Source organism: Tinamus guttatus, unplaced genomic scaffold (assembly GCF_059628265.1).
Source record: "Tinamus guttatus ecotype Peru unplaced genomic scaffold, ASM5962826v1 Tinamus_guttatus_pri_ptg000489l, whole genome shotgun sequence".
NCBI lineage: Eukaryota > Metazoa > Chordata > Aves > Tinamiformes > Tinamidae > Tinamus > Tinamus guttatus.
The window spans coordinates 3966636-3979734 of record NW_028289023.1 but is presented as its reverse complement, the minus strand read 5'-3'; the positions used below and the strand labels follow the sequence as shown (position 1 = coordinate 3979734).

General features: G+C 41.5%; 1 protein-coding gene across 1 annotated transcript; it reads right to left on the bottom strand.

Moving 5' to 3' along the window:
* Positions 1-4465: 4465 nt before the first annotated feature.
* On the bottom strand, positions 4466-12768 carry TRMU (tRNA mitochondrial 2-thiouridylase). The gene is made up of 11 exons (XM_088533238.1): positions 12642-12768; positions 12143-12308; positions 10394-10500; positions 9868-9990; positions 8705-8877; positions 7964-8017; positions 7595-7661; positions 7086-7186; positions 5320-5464; positions 4997-5079; positions 4466-4680 (listed from the first exon to the last, which is right to left on the bottom strand). Exons 1-11 carry the CDS (start codon positions 12727-12729, stop codon positions 4534-4536), a joined length of 1254 nt encoding a protein of 417 aa, XP_088389364.1. The 5' UTR covers positions 12730-12768; the 3' UTR covers positions 4466-4533.
* Between the last annotated feature and the right edge of the window lie 331 nt (positions 12769-13099).

Genomic DNA, 13099 nt, shown 5'->3' with positions numbered 1-13099 from the left:
GGCCAAATTCCAGTCCTGACAAAGGTTTCCTGACAGACACTGCCAGCACCACAGACACCCCATTCAGGAGCATTCAGAAGCTCTAGCCCGGAGGCACTAAACTCCACCGGCAACTCCTTCTTTCACTGATGGTTTCCAAGACGTTGCAGCCGCCTCGCTGCGTTTTCACAGCCCTTTCACCATGGCCTCGCGGGAGCTGCACAACGCAGTGACAAAGCCAATGCTCTCTTCAGAGATGGTCGGTAATTGTGGTGGTGTCACCCAGGTTTTGTATGATGCCCTAATGAGAAGGAGCACACTTAATGCCCACTAGAAATGTGCCTCTCTAGGGTCATCTGCTGCAGACAACCCTTCACAACTTGCATCCTTGCACAGAACAGAATAAAATTCCCTGCAAGAGACACGTGCAAGAAGAGCAAGGAGCCTTGCACCATCATTCAGAGTTACTAGCTACTCACTTGGGAGAAAGGTGTGGGATGGAAAGAAAAACACACCATTCCTGAACAGCACAGGCTGTTTGGAAGCGCTGTGTTTGAACACGTACGCTCACCTTGCTACAGACATGCACCCTGTTGTAAAGCACCCTGTCCAGGTGCTATTCAGGATATTATTTCACAAACATCTGCTAGTTCCTAACTCTCAGCAGTAGTGTGGGATTCACTGGGATTTAATACCAGCTTTACCATGTAGAAGCTCTCGGCCCATTTCATGGAAGATGCCCACCACATTGGTGGTGATCTCCATTCTTCTCAGAGAGCAGGTCTCCACTAACCAAAAAACCCTGCTCACCTGTTGCCAGATTGTGGTGCATCTCTGGTCATAAATTTCAGGTTGCTGGGCCTCACAACTGAATTGCTAGAGAATTTTCTGCACATAAGCAACATATTAACTTACAAATTTTCTACATCAGTCAACCTGGATTGCTGCTGTATGGCTTTTCAAGGATATTTGAAGAAAAAGAAGGAATTACCTAAAAAGCCTCCTTCCCACTGAAGCTATAGCAAACATTCCCTCTGCCAGGTGACTACAAGGAGCATTGGCTAAACTTTCCTGGCATGAGGCACTGGCTCAGCATCTCTGAGCACACTTGGGATGCCTTTGCCAGCTGAACTCCTGAAGCCACTTCTGCATCCACCGTGCCCCGAGTCACCTGTCCTCCAGAGTCACCTACCCCTGGGGTAGACCCACAGCTGTGCCTGAAATCTAGCTGCGGGGCTTTCCCCATAGTAACACGTTGGCAGAATGTGGCCTTGTAAGAACAGCTTTTATGAGAAAGAGTTTGACCAAGTTTTCTCTGAGACCCCGCAGCTCCAAGAGCCTGGACCCTGCGCTGCAGTGAGGGAGGGACGGGAGAGCCTGCCGGTCAGGTCAGGTCGGAGTGACAGAGCGCAGGCAGCTCCACCTTGTGACGGCAGAGGCTGGAAGCGGGTGGCTTCTCGCACCGGGAGAACGGACCCTGTTTCTCCTTCAAGCCTGAAGATGCAGAGCAGGATCAGTGTCCTGGTGGCAGAAGAGGAGGAACTGGGAGCTCTCTCTGGCAAAGCACCTGAGCTGGCTGAGCTGGAGCCAGAAGATGGTGAGCGGCAGCAGTGGGACTTCCCTGCTGTGGTGACAGTGGCCTCCACCTGCTGAGCTGACCTGCTCTTCACAACGTCTGCTGCTCGCCAGCAGCTTGGATCCAGATGATCCAGGGATTTGGCTTTTACGACTCTTAAGAGCTCACATGAAAATTGAGGACTGCCGGCAAGAAATAGCATCCAGTAGACAGCAGGACAAATCCATCTCCAGCAACACACCTAGCAGCTAACCCTGGAAACCATTTCCAAACGTATTAGTGACAAGAAAGCGACCAGGAGTCATCAGCACAAATTTATGCAGGGGCAATCAAGCCTCACAAACCTGCTAAACCTTCTACGACGAAATGACTGGATCGGTCATTCAGTCTTTTGATGCCACCCAAATATCCTCATTCATAGTCTGGTCGAGTGGGTAGCACTTAGGAAAACTGGCTCAGCTGCTACACTCAAAAGGTGGCATCAACAGCAAGAAGTCCAGGCAGCGACCAGTCACTAGCAGTGTCCTCCAGGGCTTGATCCTGGGGTCAGCACTGCCCCAACACCTTAATCAGTGACTGGGACGATGGACAGAGTGCACAGAGCACATCCTGCTGGAGCTGGTGGATGGTACCACTGCGAGGGGTAGCTGAGGCCCCAAAAGGTTGTGCTGCCCTTCAGAGGGCAAAGGCAGGTTGTGCTGCCTCTGAAGGGCAGCACAACCCTTTGGCACTTGGGTAGCCAGAAACCTCATGAAATCCAACAAAAGGAAGTGCCAAGTCCTGCCCCAGCAGAGCGTGGGGAGCAGCCTGGCAGAGTGTGACCTTGGGAGCCCTGGTGGACGGGCTGAACACGGGGCAGCAACGGGCTGTGGCGGCACGAAAGGAAGAGCCCCAGGGCGGCCTCACACAGAACCTCATCCTGGGCCACGGCAGCTGCTGCTTCCCCTTTGCTCAGCCCTGCTGAGGCCACATGAGGGGCAGGGCCCAACCGCGGGCTCTCCAGTACGAGAGAAACGTGGACGCACGGCAGCGAGTCCAGCAAAGGGCCTCACAGGTAAATAAAGGCCTGGAGCGTCTCTCATCTGGTGAGAGGCCGCGGGAGCTGGGCCCGTTCCAGAGGAGAAGGCTCGGGAGGAAACAGCCAGGGCAGGTGGTGCAGATTCCAGCCTTGCACGCTCAAATCCTGGTTGGACACAGTCCAGCTCCGGTTGTCCCTGCCTGACCAGGGGGTTGGACTAACACGCTCCAGAGGTCCCTTCCAAACTCGGCAATTCCCTGAGACTAGGGAAATTTTAAGGCACTGAGTTTTAAACAGATGCAGCCACGTCCTCCTGCTTGTCCGTGCCTTAGCCACCCCTCTATGGGTACAGCGTCTAATACAAACACGACTGAGAGATGTAAGATGAAGTAGTAATAAAAATTACATGAGTGTCACACAAAACTTTTGTTAAGATTTTATTGGGACATTTACTGGAAAATACAGTAAGGGAAAAATGGCTATTAACTCTTTAATGCCACATTTTGCAAAGACAAAAATTCAAAAATTTCAAGAAAGGTAAGGAAAGTGATGGAGAAGAAAAAAAAAAAAGAAAAAAAAAAGAAACAGAAAGCCCCACCTCAGAGCCATAACATTTCTAACCTAACAGAAAGAGCCGAGATGAAACACGAACCGTCTTTACTGCTGAGCTCCCCATCGACTGACACCCTACAGACAGACTCCTACATGGATTTTATCTTGGCACCAATGGAAATGGATGGCTTCTCCCCCTCAGCCAGCTGCACTGAAATGCCAAATCAAAAGCAAAGATTAAAATAGGCTTTTTTTGTCTTCTTTAATGGGGATCCGTGACCAGCGTGTTTAAGAAGCAGGAGACCGGCAGGCCAACACTGAGACTTGTCCTCCTTTCTACTTCCATGCTTAGGAGTAAACATGCTATTGCTGTTGTGTTACAATAAGGAATAAAAGGAATTCTTTTCCTTCCTTCCCATAAATACAGTAGGACAAAAGAAAAAGACAGAAGACTACCTGCAGTCTAAGCCTTTGTATTTGCACAAAAGCTATAATCCTGTCACAGCTCTGCTACTGAGCAAATTTGACAGAAATTCCAAAATTTTACATCATTTGAAAATCTTTTTTTCTACGCTCAGTCATTTTAATTTGGGGCGTAATTTGGGCAGGAGTATCAGTTCTTCCTACTACTGCCCCATTTTACCTTATGGTATGATCTAAGATCAAATTATTTTCCAGTTAATTCAGTTAATTTTTCAATAAGGAAACACACATGAATTTGTATTTTTCTAAAGCACAGAAAATGCACTTTCTTCTCCAAGGGACAAAATAGACAGTATTTACCCTGAGTAATTAATAAAAAGTTAATTAGTCTGTGATGAACTTAAGAAATATTGAGACTCTGAGACTCTTTTAAGACCCTAGATTTGTACTTCTTAATTATATTAAACATATTAAAATAGAACTGCATACAGTTCAAGAATTGAAATCAGCTTTTATAAAATTATATAAAATGAAAAATAAATATCTGTTGCTTATAGTCATGCAAAATGAACTGAACTTGGATATCACTCGCCCCTTCCCCAGAGTTCAATGAACACATTTACTGTAAAACAAGACATATACTTGGAGACCAGCATCTTCAAGTAAGAAAAAACGTTATTTCGCTCATGCCTTAGAGGTTTATGTTCTCAGACATGATTGTGCTAAAACTCTTGTATGTATGACTATTATTACACACCTATTTTAAGATACCCCTTGGCACTTATTAATCTAAGTATCACTTCAATGAAGTTACACCAAACCGTTCTTGGTTTCAAACCAGTTTTGTGCTAACAGTCAAGAGGTAGAACTGGAGAGTCCAGCAACCGTTTCAATATTACAGTGCCACAAGAAAGGTGTTAGCTCTTGCTTTTATTATTTTCAGGCTACAAATTCTCCAAAGTCCATTAAGAAACAAACCCACATGTTACGTTGCTGGTTCTGCCTTGTCGATCTCGTCCTTCTTTGCAGCCTCCTCTCGGTTTTTGCCCTGTTTCCAGGTAAACACCGACGGGCCCAGCCTCAGGATCTTCCCACTGCCCAAGCACTCGTCACCCTTGTAGAACACGGCAAACTAGGGGGTAAGCACAGGGAGAGCCCTCAGCAGCTGCACACCTTCCAGCTCCTTGCAGCTCTCAAACTTTTTCACATATTTTTCAAGTTTGGAAGCCAGTTCTCTCCAAACATATGGATAACAACAGAGTATCTGAAACTGGGAACAATCTCCTTGCAAGACAGTGGATGAAAAATCAAAAGAGAGCTACCTGCTCTCACAGGTAATCTAATCTAATAGATTAACTAATTATATCTTACAGCTAATATGCTCTGTTTTATTATCCAACTAAGCAAAAACATACACACGAAAAAGCAAAGCAGTTCTACTGACTTACCTGCCCTGGTGTGAGAGCTCTTTCTGGCTTCACTAATGTTACCCACACGCTCCCATCTTGGTTTAGAGTCAGCACACAAGGCACTGGAACAGAACAGGGCCAAACATCTGCCAAATAATCCTTATGCTCGCATGAAGGAGATCTTCATTAACAGGCTAAGCAAATATAAGTCAAAATGCTACTAAACAGAAACATTTCATACAGATACTAGAGAAATGGAAAGGTGATCTCAAACATTTCAACTATTTCTGAAGAACTACACGGCAGACGCTTTCACAATTTTACATGCTGAATAAATTAAAAAAAAAACAAGATTTGATTACCCAGTGCCATCTGGTGCCGACATCTGAAAAGACATTCCATCATTTTATCCCTAATGAGCTCTGCAGGAGGCTCCTCTGCTATCCAGTGCACTCGATTTGTCCGCAACAGGTCTCTGTACAGCGCAGGGTGATCTGTTGTTGGTGCCTTAAAACACAATATTCATTTAATGCTGATGTTTTTGCCAGACATCTCATAACCACTGTGAAGTAAAGCAGGAAATACGGAAAAAAGCACCAAGCCATAACAAAATGAAAGCAAAATGAATGAGAGCAAGCATTTATTAGCATCTATTAGCAAGCATTTATTAGCATTATCTTTCAGATGAAGGCCTTTAATGAAAAAAATACGCTAAAGCAAGCCTGGATTATTTTTCAGCCTTCTATGTCTCAAGAGTCACATAGTTCCCTGTGTTTTCTTCTCCAGTGACATTTCTGCCTTTTCTCAGGCTGTGTCCATTGTCCTCCTTATCCTAACTCAACCAGATGACACCTCCCTCTTATTCAGCTTCTCATTAAGTTATTCCTTTTTTGTAGCCCATCAAGACAAACAACACCAAATGAGGCAGTAAGAGATGCAAATTATTTTTGAATGTACCCATGAGTTGCTGCTACAAAACTGATTTTCATCCACTGCCCTCCCACTCATGCTATTTCGTCTGTGGCAATACCCTATGTTAAATTAAAAGTCTCACATAGATCTGTATTGTGCTTCTGTACTTATTCTAGAAGCAGCAAGTGTATTTCTAGTGGTGCAATGTAATAAAGAACTTTCACCTGCCAAAAATTCCACAATTAAATTATTTATAATTTATGCTATGCTACAAATTAAACATCATTTGATGATGTTCAGAATTTTAACATATTGCTAGCAACATTTGATGAAAATTTAGCCTGAAATCAAGAGCAGGTTTTTGCACTGTAGCTGAGAAAAGCAGCAGAATTTACAACCTGCAGGTTGTTTCTTACAACGAGAAAAGCTCTCTAGATCTCAAGATCTCTATTAACATAGAATGGGTAAAATTTATGTTATGAATGAAACTACACTTCATATAAGGTGTGGTGTGACAAACCCTAGCTGCCCATTTGTTAGGGACATGTTGCACAATTTCACTGTAGGGCATAAAAAAACCCCTAGTGGTCCTGCCTGTTTCCTTTCAACTCTGTTGTGATTGCCAGTTTTTCCCCAAGGCACATCAGCAGTAACAAAATACCTCATTACCATCATGTCACTGGCAAATAAGGGCACCAACTGTGTGAGCAGCAAGAAACATTAGTGATGTTCGCATGCTGCAGAGCCCCCCTCAACTTTCATGCTCAGTCATTAAGACACAATTTGCAGTAGTACATTCTGCCTCAATTTTCAAAATGCTAAAACTGTATTACTGGCCACTAGGTCATTTATTAAAAAAACAAATTAGCAAAACAGAGGAAGTCAGAATAATGTACATTTTAGGAAAGGTTTAATACATTGTGTCATGATAGCTACAGGAAAAGCTCTGTGCTTTAGAGCAGATAATGAGAGCTCAGTAGATGGGTTGGCTCTTCCCAATACTTGCTGTTTGTCTCCAAAATGCTCTGAGCCAAAATCTTGGAACAATTTTCTGCTCATCAAAAGCCAGTTTGGACAAGACGTTTCAAGATGCTGTACTAGTTGGCTCTTGTTTCTCTTAAATGGCAAGCCAAGAATTCTACCCAAGTTAACATCACATTCCATACAGCAGGAGTCATGAATCAGTCACTCACAAGGCCAGTGTTGATTAACTCACCACAAAGATATCTCCAGTGCTAACATCTTTATCTACAACGAACCAAGCATCCTTCAGGCCTGCTAGTCTAGCCCTCTGGCCTATTGTGTACAGGAACCAACCTAAAGAAATACAAAAATTCAATTCTTAACAACCTTTAATGTTTAGAAAAATGCATTTAAAAAAAAATCTCCTAAACTTAATCACTAAACGAAGAATAATGATCCCAAATGCCCCAGAGAAGTGCACAAATTACAAATCAAATTAACATCTACTTGGAAAAAAAATAACCTGTATCTGAAAAATAACTCTAAACTAATCTGCATCAATTGGTGTATTTTGGGGGGTTATAAAAGACAAACATTTCTCTATTTCAGTTTTAATTTGTGGTTTTGCTACCATTCAGTCTTACTAGGTTCCCTTACCATTTCATGCACTAGCAGAACGTCATACTTCCATACATTACTTGGGATGGGAACTCAGTACTATATAAATACACACACACATATACATATATATTAGTCACTTACCATTGTGTGTTCCCATCACCTTCTTATCTTCAATAGAAACAAAGTTACCCAGCTGAGGTTCTAAATACTGTAAAATAGGAAGAGTTTGGTGTAAGACACAAGATGGCCTCAAAAGAAACTCACTGTATACTTCAGGTTCTGATACTATATTTTCTTGAAGTCAAAAAACAGCTTTTCAAAAAGGAAACCCCATCCATGCTGCTTACCAGCCCTTTCCTTATGCTGCTTTGGACACAGAAGTAGGAGGGTGGAATATGTTGCTATTTAGAACAGGACACATGGTGTTGGAGATTCCTTAGACCATGGTATAAATTATCTGGGAAAACTAGAATTGAGAACACACGTTGCCTTCTATTTAATGTTACTCACCTCAAGAAGGAACTTTCCAATGTTTCTTTCACCAATGAAACAGATTCCAGTACTCTGAAAATGAAACATAGTATTGAATCCACATAAAAGCAAAAAAAAAAAAAAAAAAAAAAAGAGAGAGAGAGAAATAATGCCAGAATATTAGTTATCTGATAATTTTCCTTATCTATCCCAGACTATGCTAGGTATCTCATAACACCTATAGAAATACAAAATCTGATACAACAGTATCAGTAAGTACAGAAAGGAAAAGAAATAGCACATGTTCAGTCAATAAACAGACTGAATAAATAGACATATTAAGTCTTGGTGATCCTCCTGTGTGTGTACTAAAAACAAGAATTCTCTTTAAGATTAATGTACAAAATCAATACAAATTACTTAATCAAAAAACCCAACTTCATAAGCAAATAGGTCCTCCTTTGTCTTCAGATCACATCTTACACTCTTCAGGTGACCATTTACAGAGGTGAATAATAAATCAAGAGTGTATCAGCAAAACAATTGCTGTCTGTATCTATTTTTTTATAATCATAATACAAATGTAGAAAACTATCTGCAAACTAAAATAGAGAACCAACCATGCTCATAAAAGCAGCTTTAAGCACTCAGACAACTATAAAACTAACTCCCAATGCTATTTAGTCTTTCCGATGCTTCAAAACAGTTGATTTGTCACAAAGTTCAGAAAAATCCATATTAGAGAAAAATACAAATCAATAGTTGTAAGTGTTACCATGCCTCTTTTTTCTTTAGCACATGATGAAGACCATGTTCCGCTGCTATCTTCTTTACAAAGCTTTTTGATAAATCCCCTAAAGGAAAAATGGTTTTCCTCAAAGCATCCTGTGAGATCTGACTTAGGAAGAAGGTCTGGTCTTTAAAGAGGTCAGCTCCTTGAAGGAGTTTTACAGCTGCAAAGTGCAGAACACATAAAATGTTTCAACATAAACCCCTTTAATGGTTCAACTTCCTCTAGTATATTGTTTGACAATCAAAACTTCAGTTTTACTGTTTCCATACACAGTTTAAAGACACAATATTTTTCAAAGTACTCACAACATAATTTTAAAAGTTTGGTATTTTTGTATTACTAAAGAGATCTAGGAAGATTCTGATTTTGTACAGTGCAAAATCTCACCACAAATAAAACCAGGAAGCAAAATTCAGAGAAGCCACCATGGTAGCTTTGCAAAGTGCTAGTATGCAAGTTTCTTGCCTTTGGGTGCACTTGCACCTTGCAGTTTCAGAGCAGGCAGAACTTTCATCTGCCTCAGATAATCAGTCCTCTAGAGAAAAGCTGAGACTGAAAAAAATGAGACTTGCTACAGAAAAATTGGAAATTGAGGACTCAATAACAGGATATCTGATTTTTGTGGTAAAGTAATATATAGTCCAATGACTGCCTAACAGTATGCTAATAATTTTAACCTTTCAAGACCTTAATTCCCACATTCTGCTTCAGCATATTGCTGCGATGAGTTCTAAATATAAAACACACTAAATAGTCAAAGAACAGACAGGCCCTAAAACTGCAAAAACATATTAAGGAAGTTTTATGTAGGTCATGCAAGTAGTCAAATCAGATGTCTTGAAATATTTCCCCACATTATAGAAGACAGCCAAGTCTCTTTAACTATATTAAAACTGATCAGAATGTAGACTCAATAGGACTAGATTTTTAAAACAAAAAATTTAATACTTCACTATTTAGTGTAATCTCCATCAAGGTAACTCCCCTTTTCTGTCCAGTCATCTTTCCACAAAGGCCAGGGTCAAAATGGTAATTGCATTTTCAGAAACACTAGGTGTATGTAACGTAATGAACTGATTTTATACAGCTGAATATAGTTTAAATTTCTCCTTCCTACCAAGCACAAAATATGAAATAAGAAACCACTTACTGTTTCTAACTTCAAAACGGTTTCTGAAAAGTCCCTGTGGTCTTTTAATGTGTTTCTGTTGAAAAACTTCCTCCTCCTCTAGTGAGGTTCTAGCATAATGCCCAGTAGCAATTGCATCTGCCCCTATCAAACAAGAAAAAACATCATGAAGGCATATATTTGACATTTAAATTAAAATATATATATATATATAAATGCCTAGGACAAAAAACAGAGAGTAAAGAAGAAAGAGAACAGCAAAGAGAACCTAATAAGAACTGAGAAGCCTAATACTGACAGTAAACAATGCAAAATAAAACCTAATGCTCAGGTCAGCATATTTCCCTGAATTAAATCTGTTCCTACACAATCTAAAAGCAAGTTCAAAGCAAAATACTTTAGAATTAGTAAAATATTGTCATAGAGATGCCCGAATTATGCATGCATATCAATTCATATGTTTTTTCCACCTTTTCAAGGGTTAGTTTCCTTTAAACATTTCCACAGCATCCACTGTGCACTGACACTGTATTTGAACAAGCCTTACCAAGGTTATCCATGGCGTAGTGAAGAAAGTAGTTGAATTTGATGTGCTTGTTGCATACAATATCAGGATTAGGAGTCCTTCCCAATTCATACTCTTTTAAGAGGTCACTGTAAAATAAAAATTCAAATGTACGTAAACATCATTTATGTCACAAAATACTAAGCAAGACTGAAGCATTTGCTAAACAAGAAAATTTGACACCCAATCTCAGTAAGCATTTTAAGTAAGAAATAAAATAGCCATCAAATTTTAATCCACAAAACAATGTTTGGGAGATTTTCTCCAAAATGGATTGAGGGCATGGTCAGAGGATCACTCATAATCTTGTAGATTTATTAAATCACTGTTCCCTCAACGGAGGATGGGAACCAAGTGTGCAATCGCTGCTTATTTCTTGAAATTCTCTGAGAATTAAACAAACCTGCTTAATTTTGCACTGCAGCACTGTAGTGGAGCACACACCAGGATTTACTGGTCTCAGATGAGAACTATAACCCAATCTGCACTAATTCCACCATAAGCAGCCATGGGACCCTGCCTTAATTTAGGATTGAAAGATTGGTAATTTTTTATGCTTATTTTTCTTTCTTAAAAAGTAAATAAATAAATACATTCAAGTACAGTTTCGCAAAGACAGAGAATTGTTTTTCACTTTCATACAACTACAGTGCTTATCACTATTTGCTTAACAATGCTTAAATGACAACTTATAAAATTGAAGTATCGTACAGTGCTGCCCCGGGATATCAAAAAGCTTCATGACTCGTGTTTTGCCTGCCACTGGGTGCCATTTGAGCCCAGAGCTACTGAGGGCATAGATTAGGAAAAGTTAATGAACTGCATTTAAAAGGACATTAGCAACTCTTCACCACTCGAAACAGAATCAATTGCATAGTGCTTACCACATCACATTTCACAGTCATAAATGGATATAAAGCAGTACAGTTTTTCTTTAAATTATCCACTTCAGTTTAGAATTCAAAAATTTATGCTAATAATTAATTCACCTGCATCTACCTTGCGCTGTCCAGCTCGCCCTGATTCAGCACTGCACTCTTAAGACGACACACTATTCCTCTGTGAATATTTCAATATATTGGATCCTTTACAAAAGACTTAGCACAAAGTCAGGCTTGGAGCAGCATAGCAGAATACCCACAGTAGCAAGCAACAAGCAGTGAAACTACACAAACTTCATCACTTAGCAAGGGGGAGACCTAACAAGAGAGAGCCACTGCAAGCACATTTGCCAAGGAAAAGAGAACAGGAAAAAAAACAAATGAAGGATGTCTAGTCTTAAGCAAAGTTTTCAAGCAGTATTTGTAGACATGGTGGAAAAGAGAAGATCTAGGATAATTCTCCTGATTATATACGGCATTTGAAGACCCTTTTTGCAGCACTTTTTTTCCACGTTCTGCAGAAAGACAGAGCCAGCATGTGAGATATAGAAAAAACTAGCATAATGACCATTGATCAAAAAATAAATTAGTATACACCTACAGGCATAACTATGGAGAAATCTACTAATTTCATAAACAAGAAATACACAAAAACCAACTTAGAAATTCTAATATTAAATATGGACAAAAAAAAAGTTCCTTCTGTATTTAAGCGGCTCCAGTTCTTTTTTGTCACTATTAATAATGCAGTAAATTCCCTCTGCCTATTCTCAGTCCATTTTCACTCTTCATAGCAACACAGTGCTATAGCACCACGCTAAAGGACCACCTACTTGAAGCACGGCACTACCTGAACACTTCATTCCAGTATTCCTTCACATAGGAAACCTGATGAAAAGGAATATCCAGCTTCTGGCAAACCCGGTAGGCATCTTCGCACTCCCTGTCGATGGCACAAGCTCCCTGCTCATCCAGGGGGTCCCAGTTCTTCATGAAGACGCCTGTCACTTGGTAGCCTATGGCACGAAGGAAATGAACACAAATTATTACAGCATGGACCTAAATTCTGTATTTTTCAAGACCTAGGTGGGTAAGAAACTCAAAAAGATTTCAGGATTTCTGTGTTAGTCAGGCATATTTGGAGCATTTCACAGTGTGATCACTGCATATTTTCCGCAGTGGCTGGTTCAGTAAGTACCGCAACAGTAAACTATGTCGCGCACTGGGCAGGATTTCAAAATTTTGCGTAGTTTCCGTTAACGCTCATTTCTTCAAGCGCTTCCTCGCCCGCGTCCAAACCTACCCACCCGCCCCGGGCCGGGCAGCGGAAGGCCCCGCGGCGCGCGCACCTCTGCGGCGCAGCAGCAGCGCGGCCACGGCGCTGTCCACGCCGCCCGACACGGCGCACGCCACATGGCGCCGCGCCGCCGCCAGCATGGCCGCGCGCGCCGGGGGAGCGCCTGCGCGCACGGACCCTTCCGCTCGTCTCTTCCGGCCCGCGGCGCCGACGGCAGCTGCAGGGCGTGCGGCGCCGCGCGGAGCTCGGCGGGAAGCGCGCGGCCCCTCGAGGGGTTCCGGGGCCACAGAAATAAGAGAAGAGGTCACAACAAAAATGCGTCCGAAGGGAGCTACAGACAAAAAAAAAAAAAAAAAAAAAGAACAGGAAAGAGCAACTTTTCCTCATAATACAGCACTGCGAGTAGCACAAGCAGCAACATTACCATGCTGTAACTATTTATAATAAAGTTAAGGCATTTATAAAAGCATGGAGCAAATACACCTTCTAATTATTATTTTTTCACTGCAT

Excerpts from the sequence above, each read along its gene's own strand:
- TRMU (XM_088533238.1), bottom strand. The coding sequence starts at position 12,729 with ATGCTGGCGGCGGCGCGGCGCCATGTGGCGTGCGCCGTGTCGGGCGGC. Across the intron at positions 9,991-10,393 it reads CTACGCCATGGATAACCTTG|GGGCAGATGCAATTGCTACT; the intron begins GTAAGGCTTGTT and ends CTTGTTTGATAG. Across the intron at positions 7,662-7,963 it reads TTGGAAAGTTCCTTCTTGAG|TATTTAGAACCTCAGCTGGG; the intron begins GTGAGTAACATT and ends CCTATTTTACAG.